The sequence below is a fragment of the Necator americanus genome, chromosome I (genome assembly GCF_031761385.1).
Source record: "Necator americanus strain Aroian chromosome I, whole genome shotgun sequence".
Lineage (NCBI taxonomy): Eukaryota > Metazoa > Nematoda > Chromadorea > Rhabditida > Ancylostomatidae > Necator > Necator americanus.
Window position 1 is genome coordinate 7,877,821 of NC_087371.1, and position 20,224 is coordinate 7,898,044.

General features: G+C 41.9%; 2 protein-coding genes across 3 annotated transcripts; both read right to left on the minus strand.

The window, feature by feature from the left end:
• Nucleotides 1–5,573: 5,573 nt before the first annotated feature.
• RB195_004830 (uncharacterized protein) lies at nucleotides 5,574–10,520 on the minus strand (the record flags this gene model as incomplete). The annotated part of the gene is made up of 11 exons (XM_013440644.2): nucleotides 5,574–5,690; nucleotides 6,206–6,322; nucleotides 6,373–6,456; nucleotides 6,506–6,670; nucleotides 6,733–6,813; nucleotides 6,871–6,960; nucleotides 7,020–7,150; nucleotides 7,227–7,340; nucleotides 9,409–9,514; nucleotides 10,111–10,227; nucleotides 10,452–10,520. The coding sequence occupies 11 exons, from the start codon at nucleotides 10,518–10,520 to the stop codon at nucleotides 5,574–5,576; spliced, it is 1,191 nt and encodes a 396-aa protein (XP_013296098.1).
• A 4,229-nt stretch (nucleotides 10,521–14,749) lies between these two features.
• On the minus strand, nucleotides 14,750–19,365 carry RB195_004831 (uncharacterized protein; the record flags this gene model as incomplete). 2 transcript variants are annotated; one of them, XM_064182857.1, is made up of 6 exons in its annotated part: nucleotides 14,750–14,844; nucleotides 14,902–15,139; nucleotides 15,350–15,426; nucleotides 15,486–15,579; nucleotides 18,953–19,022; nucleotides 19,328–19,365. In XM_064182857.1, the coding sequence occupies 6 exons, from the start codon at nucleotides 19,363–19,365 to the stop codon at nucleotides 14,750–14,752; spliced, it is 612 nt and encodes a 203-aa protein (XP_064034124.1). The 2 variants fall into 2 exon arrangements, with proteins under 2 accessions (XP_064034124.1, XP_064034125.1); XM_064182858.1 differs by lacking the exons at nucleotides 18,953–19,022; nucleotides 19,328–19,365 and adding an exon at nucleotides 15,652–15,654.
• Nucleotides 19,366–20,224: the final 859 nt, after the last annotated feature.

The window sequence follows — 20,224 nt, forward strand, 5'->3', positions numbered from 1 at the left end:
GACGGGGTTTTCTCTTTATATGATTTTATATGGGAATTATGGGGTAAAATGTAGTTGGGGGGCACTCACTGGCACCATTATTTCTGGAAGTAAATAACTAAATCAGTCAGAGCCCTAAGACGTAAGCATTAATCTCAGAGGATCTATGTCATATAAGCTAAACTTACTAAGAGATGAAAAGTAAGATAGAGCGTCCAGAAAAAAGCGCACCACTGAGTGCTCTCCACATCCCTCAACTACATTTTCCCCCAATTATGTATTCAATGCACTGTAACACCACAAATTCGGGATAACTGTACGAAATGGATGTTGAATTAAACTGATTTACCCTGAACAGGAAATTGTAATGTTCCAACAAGGGAAAGTTCCTAGGAAGTATTTTAGATGCAGCAGATGTAGCAAGCTTTATCACTACAAAATTGCAGTCGCCTCTGACCGAAAATCGATATTGTTGCTCCGGCAGCGTTCCCTACATTTGCAAGTGCGAAACAACGTTTTTAAAATCTTCTGCATTGAATTCGAATAGGTCAAGCTACACCAGCAAACATTGCTCACATCGAGTGCGGCGAGAATGCATGGTGGATGTTTACGCGGCGATAGGTATACATACAGCTGACATATCGACGTAAGATGCGAAACATTTGAGAAATAGGACAGCACGGCAAACAGCTATAACAATACAGAAGAACTATTTAGAATGAGTAACGAGTATTGAAAGAGATTGGAAAGATGATACCACTAGCATTGTTTTAAAGGCATTACCCCACGAATCTGGGGTGGTGCGGGTTTCAGGTGGGTTATGCCTATACGAAATCGTAGATTATGGGTAGTAGAGTGATTCCGTTCATTTCTTCCTAATTGCCGTAAAAAACGGTCCGGAAGATGCGGCGCATGCACAAGGCTGGCACGGTCCAATCGAACTCGTTGCTGAAAATAGCGCTCCGGAACGTTCGAAGCCGCATCTTCCGGGCCTTTTTTTTACGATTAGGAAGAAATGAATGGAATTACCCTTCTCTCCATAATCTACAGTCCCGTATACGAATAATCCATCTGAAATGAAAGAAAAATGAAAGATGCCTCTAATTCATAATAAAGGTAGCCAAAAGTCAAAAAAAAAGTAGGTTGATTAATATGCCGTGAATGTTTCCTTGAAAATGAAAAATATCCATAGAAGAAGAAGTTTTTGCAAAAGTTCTCTATCATTCGAAAGAGAATTTTTCACTCTAGGACATTTCGACGCCAGTTCTGTTTTTACATTCAGACGATAGACGATAACCACCGTTGAAGCTGAAATGAGTGTTGTTCATGGAGAAAGAGGAATGTTTGAAGATAGCGCCTACAGTTTGTTTTTGCGCTTTAAAACTGCCTCATTCGATGTTCTCCATGCAAAGTACAAATCCTATCACCTAGATTAACTGCAGAAAACTGTAGGTGTCGAGCGTTTTGTCAGTGTGACACTTCATTTTAATGGTTTGGAAAAAAACAAGGATCAGTGACATTAAAAAAATCAGAATAGGTCTTTTGCAAAGTGAGAAATTCTCCGTTGAATGACATGTAACACCCTGAGATTACTTTTTACATCTAGCTACATTATTCATTTCGAATTGAAAAGAAAACAACCCTCACAACTTATTACTCAACCCATTATTGCTGTTGTCATATAATATTGTAACTATATATAATGTATTTTATTATAATGATTAATGGAATTTTCTAATATAACCAACCAAAACAAAAAAAGAGTCAACTGTGATGGGATGGATGCGGTATAGTCGTGTCAAAACGATATGAATCACGAGTTGCGGTGCATTTGCGCACGTGCTCGAAACGGGGCAGTGGAGGCAGCAGTTGGGACCGAGATGGGACCTTCGCAAACTGTAGCGATGGGTGGTGCCAGCAAGGGTTTCACCACGCTCCTAGCCGCTACGCTCCACCGAAGCGCACGTGAGAAGCCGCGTACGCAATTGCATGTATGCTTCATGTAGTTTTGACCCTACTATACTTCCTCAGCGAAGGATGTTGCGTGCGTGTTTGCACCTGACGATCGATTGAGTGGTAGTGGATAGCTCGGATAAGCTCTTCGGAGCTCTCTTTTTGTTTCTGGAAGTTTTATTTTTTTTGTGCACGATTAAGATTACTCCGTAGTTGTAGTCGCAGTAAAATCCTTTCCCGTACCATCACCCTCTCGATGATCATCCAATCAATCGCCGAATGCAGACAGCGTATAATCGTCCGCTTCATCCGTGTACGTAGTGCGTCAGGGCGATACGACACGTGCAACTATTGTCGGATCAAAACAGAATTAGTGTAACCAATCCAATTGTGTAAACGGTTGCACTCGAGGTGGGACCCTCGCTAATTCCAATCGGACTACAGAAGTAGTAAAGGTCCCACAGTGCCACTTCGAGCACAACCGCTAATGTAATTGAATCAGGTTAAAGGTCGTTTCAATTTCCGGATTTTTCAATCCGAATGTACTGCATGACCTGAGTCGCTCAGGGGACCTTTTTTACAGCAATAATCGCAATGGTGCTTTCGGTATTTGCAAGATATAAGTCAGGGAAATTTTGCTTCAAGGAGAGAGGGCATTGCTACAGACTCATTGCGGGGTTATCCAAAGAAGGATAAATATCGCTGCTTACCCAGTCCATCCGAAATGTTCTGATCTAAAGTGCCATAGGTCATGAATGGGCATGCATAAAATAACTAAGTTCTCCGGGTCTTTTTTTTTCGTGAGGATGCGCGAACAAAGAATTCTCAAACTGCTTTTAATCGCGCGCTTAAACGCAAACCAGGGATGGGACAAAGACCAAAGGTCAGAGAGCGCAAATACTTAGCCGTAAGCAACGGGGCAGTATAGGCGTAACACCCTGCGGTCTTGCTGAAGGGTGACTAGCAGGTAGAACCACAAGCACTTTGGTTCTCGTTTTCCATATTTTCCAAAATAATTCGTTTGTTGTATACTGTTGGGTTGAAAAATATGTCACAAACTTTTTTTTTCCAAACAAAAGTGTGCACATGGTAATAAGGAAAAGTATTGGCAGATTGTTGCAGTATAAACGGAAATTATTTGAAGCAGGACGAATAAGATGTCAATTCGAACCTCATCCATTCGCATAGTTACAAACTCAGAGTCTACGTCAGGGTTATAATGTGGATAGAAAGCGAAACTATAGACAGTTTTGAAAAAAATGTACTTAGTACTACATGATATGTCAGATAGTGTGGTGGCCCACTGCGAGCGAAAGCACGAGTAAAGTCTAGAAATCATCCTCACGAAGTTTAGATATATATTCAAATGAATTATTTTTCTTCCAATAGGTAAGCGATATCTGTGGGTTTTCCTCTCAAACAACTGTTTCCCATCCATACGATCAGCTCTTTATCGCTTTATTCCATACTTTTTCACTTGTTTCAAAGCTGCCAATATTATTGGCAAATATTACAAAGAGACAAGCGACTCGAGACTTACAGGATATCGATTATCCTCGATGACGATGTACACATCACATCTGGTCTTACTATTCGGCGATTTCAAGGTGATATTACGAGAACAAAAACCGAAAAAGATCGTGGTCCAATCGCAGTGAGCCGGCCCATACGACCAGGTCCGGAATAACGCCCAAGAAGGTTCTGCTGCATTTGGTAGGATTGGATCTTCCACTATGAGCTTCTCCCATCGTACCAAACACTCAATTCGGACCTCTAGTGTCAACAACTGACCAGACTGAAGCAGACGATCGAACAGAAGTGGCCAGGATTTGGCCAATAGGAAAGGTGTTGTGTTCCATCAAGATAATGCGAAACCGCAGACATCTTTAACCACGGATCAGAAGCTTCGAGAGCTTGAATGGGCATCGCTTGATGCCAGGTCTGGACTATACGCACCCGCTGTCTAGTCCAGATCTGGCACCAAGCGACTATCACCTTTTCAAGCATTTGCAAAATTGTCTCGGTGGTACAAAGCTGGCCTCAAGAGAGACTTGTGAAAATGAAGTGGCCAAGTTTTTTTTTCACTACCAAAAAGGACGAGGAATTCTTCAATTGCAGAGTTACGAAATTGCCATTAAAATGGAGAAAAGTTATCGAAAAAAAGGCGAATATTTGATCTAAATCGGTTGGTCCCAACTATGTTAATTTCATCGTCGAAAGAAAGCCAGAAAAAACCCCTCAGAATTTTTTACTTCACCTAATATTGTGTTAGGTAACCCCGAATTTGTAAGCCTTCCAGAATCAACGGATATTTTTCCTGAAATATAGGAAGAAGATGCGTCTGATGACATTAAATTATGTATATGTAATAGTCGAAAACTGGGACCATTTCAAGAACATCTCCATCATGAAGTCCAAAACTGCGTCTGAATTCATGAAACAGTTGGATAGTAGGAATCTAGTATATCGTAGCGTACTTCTACAAAGTTCCATGATTATTGGTGGAAATCAGGATTTCAACTCGCCAGTGAAGCGGTGTATGATCGGTGGAGGGTGGGCAGAGTCAGCTACTTGGGTAGCGACAACGATGAAACTCCTTAGGATACTCTCCATCGAAAATTGCTATTTTGAAGCATGGTTGAATCCATGTTGGAAAATCCACAAGACCCTCCATCTGACTTGCTAAAATATTTATTTACTCGTTTTGACCGTTTACGCTTGAAATTGTATCGGAAGAACAGATAGACACCCAAGATACTGCTGTAGTAATAAGATGTACATATTATGGGTCTGATAGATTACGAACAATTTCAATTTGAATTCCCTATCTCTACTTTCCCAGGTGAACCCTATTTCTCCTAAGAAAAGCCCTAAGCATTGGTCAACTAAATGTGTGTAAAATGTGTGAGTCAACACAAGTATAATCGGGTCAAAACGACATGAACCACTCTGCAGTTGCGCAAGCTGCTGCACTCGAGGCGGCGCGGTAGAGATAACGGATGGAATCGAGGTGGAGACCATGACGAACTGCAGAGATGGGTGGTGATAGCGAGGATCCTTACACGATCCTAACCGCTACGTACGCCATACGTTACCTGCAGGATGGTTTTTCGAATTCTGAGCGAACGTTCCTATGAACCAGCTAAAGGCGCGATGGTTTAATTAAACAAGTCTTCGACACTCGTCCACATGTTGTTTGTTTGTGTGCAGGAAATCGTGCCTGGAGAACGGACAAACAAGCCAACAAACTGCGGCTCCTGTGAAAAGATTCCTGAAACTGTAATGTTTTCTACGCGAGCAAAATACAAATTTTGTCAACAATCACTGTTGATAGCAACAAGCATTGCCCAGAAAGTGCAGCTATGCCGTGTTTGTGACTTGGCCCATCTCTCCTGCCAACGGTACTTCTGTAACTTCAAAATTGGAGATATGTTAAAAAAAAATATCAACAGCGGAAAATCTCTTCATATAAAAAACAACAATTAAAAGAGGCATAACAACTCTTATAGTTAGGCCAAAACGACCTCAAGTTCAGTGCAATGGCAAAAACAGCCGCTTACGCAATTGCACTTGAGGTCGTTTCAACCCGACTATAGCAATCCAAATACCCAAATTATGGCCCAGTTTAATCATTTCTTTTCTCATTTCTTTTTGCCTCCTGTCAGACCAGCACCAGCATTGAATTTGAAAAGTATGATATCACCGTCCTCAACCACATACGTCTTGCCTTGCTGACGATATTTGCCTGCAGCCTTCACCTGCAATTAACTGAGTGCAGTTAGATCAAAATGAAGCGGCGTTTAACAACATGATGGAATCTGTGGGTGTGAACCCATAACAGTTTTGCGTACGCTTTCATTTGCGTATGCAGAAATTTAGAAATTATCCAATCTTTACGGATTTCTGATGTGTTCCATCTAAAATGGGAGCACAAACCATGCTAGCATTCAAAGACAATTTTTCTTCTGCAACTGAACACTTATTCTTTATCTTTCAAAAAAAAAAAAGACAGAACGGGAAAGAATCTGTTGTTCCTGCTATTCCATGAAAAACATACGTTACCCTTTCCAAGATCAATGTCATTTCAAGCAGAAACCACCCAAATCCTATGCAGAACGCACACTGCTATTTTCGTTTTGCATAGATGTGGATGTATAACTCCTTGTATTTGTCGTTTCATAAAAAACGCTGTTTTATTCTTTTCTTCTCCCACCTTCTAATTTTGTTAATATTTATGCACAAAAAATTGTAAAGAATAATGTACGTCACGAACCTTATTCTCTTCACCTAATTCCATCAAATCAGCCACCTTCATCACTTCAGCCATAATGAAACCTTTTTCGAAATCTGTATGGATTCGACCAGCAGCTTTCGGCGCAAGAGTTCCTTTCTAAATCAATTTTTCCTAAACACAGCCACTTATTAGAAACTGCAACATACTTGAATTGTCCATGCTTTGACCTCATCCTTTCCAGCCGTAAAGAAGTACTCCAACTGCAGAGCTTTATAACCAGTATGGATAATCTAAAACGGGATTAGATGATTTGCCAACCATTCTTGTAATAATATTTACCTTGTCCAGATTGGAAGACGTCTGATTTTCTTTACAGAACTTCTCACGTTCATCCTCGGGCATATCAAGCAACTTGTTTTCAAACGCACCAGAGAATGGTATTAATGACGCACCGGGATCTTCCTTGTCAATCCATTCCTTGATCTTCGGCAACCACTTATTTTTCTGAAAGAAGGAACACATGCAAATAATCTTCACCGAAGAAGTATTGGTCAAGAGAATTCCACCTTCCGAATATAATCTTTTTCTGATAGATTGACTAGATAGACGATTGGCTTGGCTGTCAAGAATAAGTGTTTGTTGAGGACCTATTAACAAAAGCAATTTCAATTGAAACGTTATGGTTTAGAATGAACTGCCGCTACCTCAATCTCCTTCTCGTTCCAGGTATCTAACCTGACCGGTTTCTTCTCTTCCAAATCTTTCTTAACTCTTAATAACGTGTCGTAGTCGACCTTAACTAACACTTTCAGACAACAATAATACTGTTACAATTATGAATCGACTTCAGCACCTTTAGTGTCTTATCACCCGCTCTAGTGACTAGCTTCTCGACTTTGTCAAGAACTCCGGTTAACGTTTGCAGATCTTTCGCGAATAGTTCGTCAGAGATGATTTCAAGATCGCGACAAGGGTTGACATCACCTGAATATTAGTAGTACAGAGACGCATGCATGACAAAGTAAAAAAAAACTGTTACAATCTTCTTGTTGTTATGTACCTTCTACATGTGTTACATCATCATCTTCAAAAGCCCGCACAAGATGAAACAGGGCTTCGCAAGCGGACACATGAGAGAGGAACGCGTTTCCTAGTCCTTGACCTTCAGCAGCTCCTTTAAATAAACCGAATTATTCAACTAGGATTATACATTAAATTGGTTGTTAAAATAGGGAATAATGAATTATATTAATTGAAAATTTTAAAAGAAACACAAAATTATCCGAGCCAATCGTAACAGCTAGGCGAGTAACAAGAGCGAGATGAATGACACGTACAAATGAAGTATTATCTAAGGCACCTCCTCTTTTACATAATCAACGATTAAGCACTAAAAGAACCAACGAAAAATGCTACACATCTCAAGATTCAGAAAGCATTCAACTTCACACATCACATGTACTCCTAATTAACTTCTCGACTTGAGGGGCACTTAAATGCAGCTCCAGTTTTCTTTCTCTGAATTCGGTAGCTGACTACATTTTGCAGAAAATATTTTTGAGCCCATATCACCCCATTACAATGATCAATAGGATCTTTACGATCAGCCGCGAGCATTCAAAAAAAAAATATTCTGAATTTTTTTTGGTATACACAATGGTTTCCAAAGATTGCATCCAATATAGTTCATCTATGTAACAAAATAAATGAAGATTTATTGGTTCTTTAGGGTGATACAGTAAGGTCAAAACGACATGAAGCACGGCGCACTTGCGTAGGGGGCTGCGCTCGAAGCGGCGCGGTGGAGCACAACGATTAGTACTTTGGTGGAACCTTTGCTAGCACCACCCATGGTCCTACCTCAATCTCAATCGTTATCTCCACCGCGCAGCTTACGCAATAGCACCGAGCTTTATGTCGATTTGACCCAATTGTTATACTGCACACAACAGGTAGCGCAGTGTTCTTCGCTGTACGATGATAATTAGTGCTAAGGAGTCTTTGCATGCCTGTGTCACACCTTCCTTACAGTAACTTATATTTTAACTTATATTTTGTGTCCTTCATTCCATTCCCTTTCTGGAACGGCTTGAGTAGAGAGGAAAGTTGCCAGAAAGACCGGGAATTTTTATCAGAACAAAAATCCGGCTACCTAAACACTCGAAAACTTGAGAAGTTGAGCGTTGCAAACATTTGAGTGTTTTAAAGCGAGCATCCGACTCATTGTACAATTCTATTACAATATATAAATGTGCGCTACTACTCTGCAACTAGTGTGAATTTCCGGCTAAAAAAGCGATTCTTTCGCTAACAATACTAATATTCTTTACCGTAACATAATCGGTAAAGTCGAAAAAACGGTCATGGTTTTCGTAATCAGCGTCAGCCAAAATCTCTGTAGCGCAGTTGGTAAGAGGTCCGGCTGCCATTATACGGTTTAAAACTTTTTTTTTGGTTCAAAACCCCCCGTGCAAAACGAGCCTACCATCAGCGACAATTAGGTATCAGAATTTTCTGGGAGGACAAAAACACTGACCTCGTGCATCAGCTGGCCTTGCAAGTGTATAGGAGAACACGCATTCATGCACCTCAACGATTCCGAAATTGAAGACGCTATTGACAACAGTGCGCTCAATAACTTCTAGATTCTCAAGCCAACTGATACGCCAGACTTTATCCTTTTGTGGCTTTTTGTGGCGAACAAGCAACAAACACACAGCAGATCCTTATATATAAATATAAGCATAAGTTATACATGGGGCGGGTGTGGTGTAGCGGTTAGCGGTTCCGCTTCCTGCACGATCGATCGGAGGTTCGAATCCGCCCTAGTGCTCACCAAGCCTTTCATCCCTCCGGGGTCGATAAATTGGCACCAGACTTGTCTGGGAGGATAAAAGCACTGACTTGACACATCGGCTAGCCACCGCAAATCATTGTATTGGCTAGATACACGTTCGTAAACCTCAAACGATTCTGAATTGAAGTGAACGTGGGGGCGCATCCCAAGCGGATTAATTAACGCCAGACACTTTATCCTTTTATCCTTTATTATTAGTTATACATAAAGGATAGCCCGGCCGAGAAGCTGTTCGCAACCAGATGAGCCGCATTTCCACCGGATTCTCTTGGTCTAATGCGTCGCGCCGATCTTGCATGGCGCATTCTGCGATAGCAATTTGTAGTAAAAATGAGATGCTGCAGAAGTAATCTTTGCACCGCTGTTAAAACATTTATAAAAATACCTTTCACCAAACCAGCAATATCGGTGACGTTGAGATATGCCGGCACTTTGCTAACCGGTTGGTAATGTTCGCACAACCAATCAAATCTTTTGTCATTGACCGGAACCTGAAATTATCGGTGTCGTTGCTCACCTTTACCTCTACAACCATTAACCACCAACTATTCATTCTCTTTCGATTGACAGATTCTAGTGCAGAACAGAAACTGTGAGTGATCAAAACCGAAAGAAAAACAATTTTGACTTCTAATATCCATATTTAAAGAAAGTTCATTACAATACATCTGATTCAATGTGGCTACAAAATTCTGGATAGAGGTTCTACCACGCCGCTTCGAGCGCAGTCGCTTACACAATTCCACCAGGCTTTCTGGTTGTTTTGATCAGGAATCAATATGAATGAATATAGCATAAAAATTTTGCCGAAGGAACAAAATTTCTTGGCGAAAGCTTTGTTTTAAAAAAAGCAAGTCTATATAAAGCGCATACAATCTTTAACAGTCCAATACAACGTTTGATATTCATTCATCTGATCAGAAAAAGAGAAACCAAATCATTTTAGAACCTTAAGCCTGATGCAAAATAAATATCAGGTCGAGACGACGACGACGCAATACTTTCTCGCACAAATAACGAAGGATTAAACTTTAAAAAAGCCGAAAAACTAATAAGTATAGGTAACAAAGAATATGCCTGAACTTACTCTGCTCTCGTTCGGATCGATTGTGCAGAATGGGAAATTCTCAGCCTGCGCCTCCGATTTCGTCAGCACGTTAAAAAAGGTGCTCTTGCCCACATTAGGCAGACCCAAAATACCAATCTAAATCACAACACGTGTTGTATGAGAATATCAGGAACTATGCTGTAGAGTTTGATAAGACTAAATATAGAGTAAAATCAAATCAAAGGTGTGCTATATTTGGGTCAAATCGACATGAAGTTTGGTGCAGTTGCCCAAGCAACTGCGCAGGCGCTTACATAACTGCAACGAGCCGTCATGTCATTTTGACTCGACTATAAACATTGCTAAGTAGCAAAACTTACTCGAAGATTAGTTCCAAGACGTCCCAGGAGGGGAACGCGCTCAACCTCTCCCTTCTTTTTTGGTGGCATCCTTCAGACCAGTCCAACGATGAGGCGAGTCACTGGTGACCAAGTTATCCCACTTAATTAAAATATTATATATTGAGAAAAAACCGCATTGCGCAAACCGGGTTACATGATAAAATGAAGTCTCTTTGGCAAATATTTTTTGAGTACTTTCAAGAACAATTCACAATAGGGGTCCTCAATGAAGACTACAGTCTGGTCAAAACAACTTCAAGTCCAGTGCAATTGCGTGAGTAACTGTGTCCGAGGTGAGACTCTCGCTAGTTCTGCAGTGGCGGTGCAGAGATGAGTGAGATCGTCACCACTTGTTTTGACCCGACTGAAGCATTCAGTACATGACACTTATAAGCTAGGATTTATATACTAAACTTTAAATTTTTTTAGAACTTTTCACTCGAAAACGAATCCACTTTCCTAGACTTATGAATAGTAGATTTATTATTACTATTATTATTATTCATTTTACAAAGGACGTTTCTCAGAGGTACGTCAAGGATAACAAGGCTTCGGAAGGCAAGCAGATGTGTTATACAGCCTCGCAATGCTACCAGGAGTAACACCTCTTCATAGACGTCGGCACGTTTGTGCCAGTCAGCGGCCGCAGAAGCGGTACAGGATTGACATCAGCGCAGTACACAAGACAAGGTGGTTCGTTTTACAAATGGAAGGAAATAGATCATAACTTCAAATCATCTGCGACGGTAGTCCGGAAAATAGAAATTGACAAGTAGAATTGTCTCGAGAGAAGGAATAAAAAAGGGCCAGCGCGATGACGATAGCCTAAGTGATGTCTGTCACAGCCACTGAAGAACGTCGACATCACCTCTGAACACACCCCATGAGGTTGGCTGCACGAAGGTCACTTCTAGGAGTTGTTCGATGACAGAACCGCTGAAATCTTATAGAAACCGAGATGAAAGGAACATTCTTGATTTGCCGATTCACTCAGCTTCACCATCGCGAACGCTAGATCTTCAAAGCGATAAATCCATAGGATCATCTTTTACAACGGCACACCACAACGTAATGGAACCCATGTTGACGCGTTTGCTGCATTTCACGCATGCACTCTTTTTGCTGTCTGCCCTGCTCCAATCAAAAGCGTATCGCAGTATCATTGGTAAATATAGTTGTGTCAGAACGACATGAAGCGACGGACAGTTGCGCAATTGGCTGCGCTCGAAGCGGTGCGGTGGAGACTATATGAGTAACTGCGCCCATATCCCACCGATACCAACTTGAAATCTCTATGAGTTCAGATATGCTAGCAAATTGGTGTGTCATCCCTTTATCGTCGCGATCAGACGCTTGTCAGCAATGTGAAGATTGTGCTTTACCAAGAAGTAACAACGCAGTACTGTGGCAACCATGAAAACCTCACCACCAAAACGAAACATCGATCTTCATTGCGGACGTGTTGGGGTTAAATGGTAGAGTCTGAACGATAGAGAAGTCGCAAGTTATTTTGCGCGTTCGACTGCCGCTCGTCGGGAACATCGAAGATACCCGGTGACACACGAATCTTGTGACGATCGAAGCAACACTTCGTTTTTATCGGAAGATACAGAGACGGATGCGGCTCTATATAGATGATAAAGATGGCCTGTGAAAAGAAATGCCTCCACGATACATTTTTCAACAACAACACTGCCAAATGTTGGCGAATTAACGGAAGATGAAAAAAAATACAAGGAAAGCGGTGACCGCGGCGAAATCGGCAAAGCGCTGCGATCCTTGTCTGGAAGAGTGGCGACGTAACCAAGTGCTCAAATTTCCATTCCAGTTTCACATGAAGGCGAACGACAGCAGAATTCCACTAACAAGAGGAGCTCCTTCAACATCTGGTGAACTGCCATGTGACATGTCACGTGACTCCCGATTAAGAGTGAAAAACGGAGACGATAAGCAAAAACTGCTGCACTTCGCACTTGTTGACCTTAAGTGGAAGTGAGGCTTTACATTTCCGTTGTTTTTAGACCTAATTGTCAGCAGTCTCCAATAATTGAGTCACCACATAAATGTAGTATTACATTGTTGTAATTCCATTGTTCTTGAAAATAAAGATAAAAACAGCTTTTTCTTTAACCTACAACAAAGTTCGCGTCATTTCCCACAATCCTCTTCTATTTTTTGGTACAGTTTCAACGCTCCCAAAATTAACCGTTGTCTGTCCAAAAATACTGTTGTTGTTCAAACTGCTACGTGGATGAAGACCTCCTTTAGCCTGGGTTCCCGGTGTACCTCCGTTTTCTACTTGCTATCGTCGGAGTTTGACATTATTGTAGAAAACCCATTTCCCGTCACCATCCATGCAGTCCCAAACAGCTCCATTTCTGATACAAAGCAGCAAATAAGAGCATACGTCCACTCACACGATCCGATTCGCGATGTAGGCGTGAAATCTATGACACAAATTGTTGTATTCAAAAATGGTATGCAGATGTCTATGGATCGCTAAAAGACCAAATCTTATCCTCTCGGCCAATCCTCAAGTTCATTCACAGAAATGGTCTGGTTGAACTATGACTTATAAAAGGTCTTTTTCTATCCTTACATGCTTTTCGGGACGAACTTCTACACTGCGTTTTCCTGAATGCAATTCTTGCTACCACCTAACGAACTGCCACTGGCTTATGCCTATTATCTCAGCCTCGGACACAGCATTGATATTTCTCGCAATTCTCGTTAGACGTTGTTATATTTACTGAACTCATGGGGCGAAACACGCTGAATACACTTTCTTATCACTTCCATTATAACTTTGCAAGAAATAACTTACAGAAAAACTTGCACTTCTCGAAATTTTCGCTAAGACTAGGACCAAAGTTGATTTTTTAGCTGCATTTGAAGCAAGTTGATGCAGTCATTCTGTGTTTTCCACCTCACGTTTTGATTTAAGGGGTTGAAAAAATCTCATTATTTATGGAGCAACCCAGCATATATCTTTCTGTCTTTAGCCACCACGGATCAAGAATCTCCACAAGCAGAAACAGAAAAAAATACCAAACTGTATAGCTGTGAAAAATATTTGGGATTTGCGAAGCAATAGCATAAAAAGACAAATAAATCTGCGTCTTGTGCGCTGCTAACTCTACGATGTTGTGCAAAGTCGGGTTAAAATGATAAGGTTCAGATTTCGCCTACAGCAGCAAGAGTGAGTATATGAAGATTATGGAGACGAGAACTGTACCATCAAGAATAACTTTAGCAACATTAGAACACTGACTTCTTCAAGATCGTTTTTCGACTACTGCATCCGGCCATCCATAAATGCGATAGTCGGAGCCGCTGTTCCGATCCCCTTACTTTTGGACGGCTGGCGGATGGACCCCCTTCGCTTTTGGACGGAAGGCGAAAAGACTCTCTTCACTTGAACTGCACCCCATGAGCTAGACCCCCTTCACCTGAGGAGGGCCCATCTCCTCCCTACCACACCTATGTGTCCACCTTGTGTAATAGATCATATGAATGCCGCATAGATAAAAGCCCAATCAAAACCCTGCGTGTTCGACCCTTCAAGCTATAGATATACTATTGAGTTATCTGGACTGCTATGCTTCATTGATCTGAAGTCCGAAAGCGGCGGAATGTGAAGTGTGCTTGTCCCATCTTTTGGCTGCGAATCACATCGAAGCACTTATTAACACCGTTTCAACGTCTAATATTCATACCAAGTTTGATGACAGACCCTATTGATGGTGAAGTTACAGAGTAACACTAAGCTAGCAGAAATCCAACCGAGCGCATGACTTATTGCGCTCGGTAAGATGGATTTCCGCTAGCTGTGAATGATAGTGCCTGAGTCTAGATGCCAACTAACAAGCGAAACAAACCCCCGCCAAATGGGATGAACATGGTGAAAAATATGAAACAATGTCTAGAAAACAATACGTTCAAACAGCTACCGAAGAAAGAAAGAAGATAATCTTAGCCAGATAGCGAAGATGTGATAGCACATCAATTACCACCTGTTACAAACGAGCGAACCGGAAATAACAGTTTTATTCTGGAATGAACAAAAATTGCCAAAAGCGACATCTTTTGGAACATTTATTACTTTCTCATTTCGTAGTGCACGCAAAATAGTGGCAAAATAAGAGAACATCAACAAGATAGCATCAAAACATTTTTTTACTATAAATAACAAAAAGAAACAGAGCCAAGAGACCCAGGAACTCGCCAGCAGCTTGCGAAAAATCCACTTGTACATTGTTATACACATTGAGATCGACTTAAAAACCAGGACGTGGTGGCATCGGTGGCATACCTGGAGGCGGAACTCCGGGAGCACCGTAGCCGGGCTGCATCACACCCATGGCCGGACCTCCTAGAATGGATTGAAAAATGGAGGAAACCAAAAGCCTGAAGGTGGCCTATCACTTACCGACGCCCCTAACAGCTCCAGTAAGTCCAGCAGCGGGAACTGGAGGCATTCCAGGTGGCATGACGGGCATTCCCCGTCCAACAGGCTTAGACTGGCCGGGTCCAGCCAGTCCTCCTGCCTTCGGTAGACGAACGGTGTCGTCATCCTTTGGTGGTGGGCCGTCAACGGTCATTGACACAATGTGTTCACCACGAAGCAAAACCAAACCTAGCGTTCGCTTCTCTTCACCCTCGGCAATCTGAAGAAAAAAAAAGTAAGACAAATCATTACTTGAAAAAAGACTGAACAAAAAGAGAAGGACGTCACTAAAATGCGCAATAAGCGCTGTCATTTCGAACAATAACTATGCAGAGTAAGCGAATCCAACAAAAACCAACGATACGAGCAGAATCGCATGCAAAACTCATGCTGAAAACATTTGAAACAGGAACTGAAGTCCTTCACTAACCTTTTTTCCTGGTTTCGGCTTAATCTGTCGGAATTCCTCACAATCGGCGAGCAAAATGTTCATGTGTTTGTCGAAAGCTAAGGTGTAATAAGATACTTTGAAAACATTGAAAATCTCTTTTAGTCTTGAATGATACCTTTGAAGTATCCAACAAATGTGCGGGAATCTTGAAGGATCACCTTCATCCTGAAGTTCAGGTGAGCCATCATCTTATTGTTCTTACTAATCGTCTAAAAAAAACCATTAAAACATAAAATTTCCAGGATTAAAAAGAAAAGAAAAAACAGTTGTGGAAAAATCACCATTTTGAACTAGTAAGGTTCCCTAACTACTTACGGACCAGTACGAAAGCAGTTGCCTGAAAAGATAACGAACTCCGTTTTAGTTAATAAAGCAAATAAATCAGTAATAGATACGACATATAATTCTGATGACTGAAACTAACAAAGAAAATATCTAACTCTAAGATTCTCCAATAAATTTGCTTCGAGTATCGTTTTGTTCGCATTGACTGATTAGTTCGGGCTGGTCTGATATAGCTATAGTCTTTCATATTGCCACTCGCTATTTTTAAGGATTCTTACTTAATTCCTGTTGTGTTTTTGACGTTTGAGAAATTTCTGCAGAAATCCACTACATTTATTTTGAGATAAAAGCAGTCTGTGAAATCAAGACGTAGGAACTTACTTAGCTAAGCAACACATCTACTGGGACCAACAAATTTGCGGTGAAAAACCTGATGAAACGTTCACAAAGTAATAGGTTAATGGAAATGACTTCGTTGCCTAAGTTCCCCTCAAGAGGGCAGTGATAAGAATACACAGATCGACCTTCCAAGCAACGAATATTCGCAAAGCCTTATTGACGTATGAATCAAAAAATTGAAAGGAAAGAAAGAAACAACACATCCAGCGGACGCGCATGGATTGAGCCGTTTCGAATTCGTGAACGGAATGTTCGGACGCGATTCTGGAAGATCTCCTTGCAGATTAGGAAGGGACACCGTAAATGTCTCGCTTGTTTCTATTAAACAAATCCTATACTAGTTACTAGAATAACTCCTAAACAAACAACAAAGAGTTCAACAAAGACACAAAGCAAAACGCTACACTCTTCAATTTCGAAGAAGGCGCGATCCGCGATGCAGGCGTAAATCGCTTACGGACCTACCCACACAGAATCCATGCATCCTTTAGAAAACTGGGGCGCGCCAACGAAAACCATCATCACTTGTTGGTGTGGGCCGCCGCAGGGTTTCACAAGTCGTGGGGCAGCGCATGCGCACGTGTAACCGTACGGCAGAGGGTCGTGCAGTTCGAAAAACAAGAGATGTAACCATTAAAGGCGACGTAGCACGGAACCGACGATGTTGGGTTCAGTGTGGGCGAATATGGTGTTCGTGGTGTCGATCACGATTATAGGAGTGACCCCACTTAATTCCTCCTAATCGTCCTAAAAAAACGGCGTGGGAAATTGCGTTTGTTCCTACGAGGTACGTGGAACTACGGTCCACTTTTGTGCGCGCGCCCTCACTCTACTTTTATCTCTGGAGGCAGGTGTGTGAGGAGCGCGTCGTCTCCTCCTTAGAGCAGGAAGAGAAGAGTCTGCGATTACACCGGAATGCGATCCATAATGTCCCCTTCTTCCCGTCGTTGCATAGACTATAGAAAAAATAAATTAGGGAACAGAAGATTAATATTATTCATCATTATGTTAGAAATTAAAGGCATCACCCCAGAAGTAATTCTGAGTGGTATGGATGTCCGATGGCTAAAGACTATACGGGGTCATACATTACAGAAACGGGTGAAATAACGCCCATTTCTTCCTAACTGCCGTAAAAAACGGCCCGGTAGATGCGGCGCATGCATAAGGGTGACGCGCTCCAATACAACTTTAGGCGTTCCGGGACCCTGGAAAGTAGAAACGTCTCAGTATATTCCTTCAACGATAAATTTCAATCAGGAAACCATTGAAACTACACGGTTCAACTTATATTCTTCCTTGAAAACCTCAGGATCTTCCCTAAGGAGTGTATGCTCTCCCTCCGCGAGCGATGATCCTCCCTGAAGGGCACTTTCTTCCAGGAAGAGAATGGAAAGAAGAAGATAAGGATAAAGTCACTGACGTATCAATCCACTTGGGATGCGCCAACGCGTTTTACTGGAATTCGTAATCGTTGGGGTTTTGGAACGTGTGTTGGCCTATACAGTGACTTGTCTGGGAAAAAAGAAGACATAATACTACTTGGTCCTTACATATCATTTCTCCCACTTTGAAAAAATAAAAACTTGGATTTATTTCATTTCATTGTTACAAATCAAGAGTCCACAATATTGCCTTCGCTATCAGGAACATGTAGCCAAGTAATGGGCGAACCCTCAGTGGCCTTCTTCCAGGAGGAAAGTAATGTTGCGATAAAAAGTCGTTGAGGACGTTTCTGATGCCATTACGGTCGTCCAAGTTTTTTTTTTTCTCGTGTAGATGCTACTTAAGGGCCCCGAACAGGTCCTAATCCGACGGAGCAATGTCCTGGCCTCAGGAAGCGAATGAAATGGGGTTGTCCAACCCAGTTCCTCCAGAAATTACCGCATCATACTGTGCGAGGTCGCGTTATCATGCAGCAACGTGACCAAGGCGTTTCGGATGTTTTTCGTGCACATCATCAGCCAACTTTTGGATTCCCTTCATCTAGAGATTGGCGTTGATCGTCTGATTATCCACCAGCAGGTCCCAGAACAGAACATCTTGCAAATCCCAGAAGACAAAAAAAAAAATCAAAAGTGGGAAGAAGGTTATGCAAAGACCCAATGATTACTGTAAGAGCGGCGTGTCATGGACACATAAGCCCTGAGGTAATTCTTTCATGCGCAAATACTCCTTAGTACTAATTCTTATCACACAACGAACACTTGCGACGGAGGACTGCGCAACCTATTGCGAGCACTACTATGGTCGGGTCAAAACGACCTGAAGCTCGGTGATTTTGCGCAAGCGTCTGCGCTCACGCAAGCAGTGGAGATAGCGATTGGGATCGAGATAGGACCATCGCTAGCTTCAATTAGACTGTAACGATGAGACGTGCTAGCAAGGGTCCCCTCTCGATCGCTACGCTTCACAGCAACAATTCACGCACAGTCGCTTACGCAGCTGCAACGAGCTTCAAGTTGTTTTGACCCGACTATACACAGTTAGGTTTCATTTGTTGCACACCTAGTCTAATGCGTAGCATATCATGAACCAGATCGAAGTGCATGATTTGGAAAATCATTTAGGTCTAGTTCGTGTTTAATTTTCGCGTGGAATTTCCAGGAAAACATCACAAGAAGCAAAAGAGAGTATGAGATAGTTCAAACTATAGCAGTCTACAACTATAGAAGTCAAATATGAAACCGTACTACGTTTAATCGCAAAAAAAAAAATACTAATTGGCCCTGTGGTTTCTTCAATTTCATATATACAGTTTAAAATTTGGCCAAAACTATGTGACCTGTACTACAATTACATCAGTGTTTTTGCTCGCTGATCGTTTTGATACGAACGTATTGACAAATATATACACATTTATTTTTGATTTTGAGAAATGCAATACAATTTGTAGACGCATCTAGACATTTTCACCGCTTGAAGGCCTCCTCTGTTCAGCTGGACGTATCGACGTAGTTGATCGGATCTGGAAGTAATACCCAGTCAATCAATGCAGATCTGGAGTGACATAAAATTGAATATGTTTATATATAATGGTTGGGTCAAAACAACATGAAGCAAGGTGCAGCTGCATAAGTGGCTGCAGTCGAAGCGGCGCGGTGGAGTGTAGCGGTTAGGATCGAGTGGGGACCCTCGGGAGTACCATTCTTCGCTGCAGTTCGCGATGGTCCCACGTTGACCCCATTTCCAACGCTGCTTCGCGCGCAACCGCGTGCACCACTGCACAGTGCTTCATGTGGTTTTCACTGTACTATACAGTAGGCGTAGAACCTGTTGTAATGCGATGGGTCTTCGGTGAATGCATGCATTGAGCTCTTTCTATAGCTTTCTGAAAACTCCCCAAACGTCCATTCCCTTGCTTTTTATGGTCTTTCATTATTTCTCCATGTAATGATATATCAAAAGGATTACGTGGTCTTACCAAGTCGTTTCCCATTCGTTTTATCGTTTCGTTTGCTCCTAGAGCGCCCCTAAAATCTTTAGTGTCCGCAGGTGTTGAAGTTCGCTATTTTCGCAGTTGAGCATAACTTGCGTTTGTTGTGATCGAAGTCATATGTATGGACTATGTACGGTTACACAAAAATCGGAGAGAAAATTCTTGCAAATTGAAGTCTTTGAAGAGATGACCTGTTACAAGGAGTAGCTACTGATATAGCTTTTAAAATTGTTTCATTGGTATTATTATGACTAAGAAAGATGCCAGTCGTGTGGAATTACTCGAAAAAATGGGGCACGAATTAAAGGCATCACCCCACGAATCTGAGGTGGTGCAGATTTCAGGTGGAGTATTCGTATACGAGATGGGAGACTATGGAGACGGGTGTGATTCCGTCCATTTCTTCCTAATTGCCGTAAAAAAAAACGGCCCGGAAGATGCGCCGCACAAGGCTGACGCGCTCCAGTCGAACTCCTTGTAGAAAATAGTGCGCTGGAACAGACCGTATCTTTCGGGCCGTTTTCTACGTCAATTAGGAAGAAATGAACGGAATCACCCTCCTCCTCCATAATCTACGATCCCGTATACGAATCCTCCGCCGGACATCCACACCACTCCAGATTCGTGGGGTGATACCTTTAAATCCACACAACCTGAAAGCAAAACAAACGATAAAAGGAAAATCATCTTTCTAAGTTGCGTAGTCTTATTCTTAGACTAGTATACGAAAA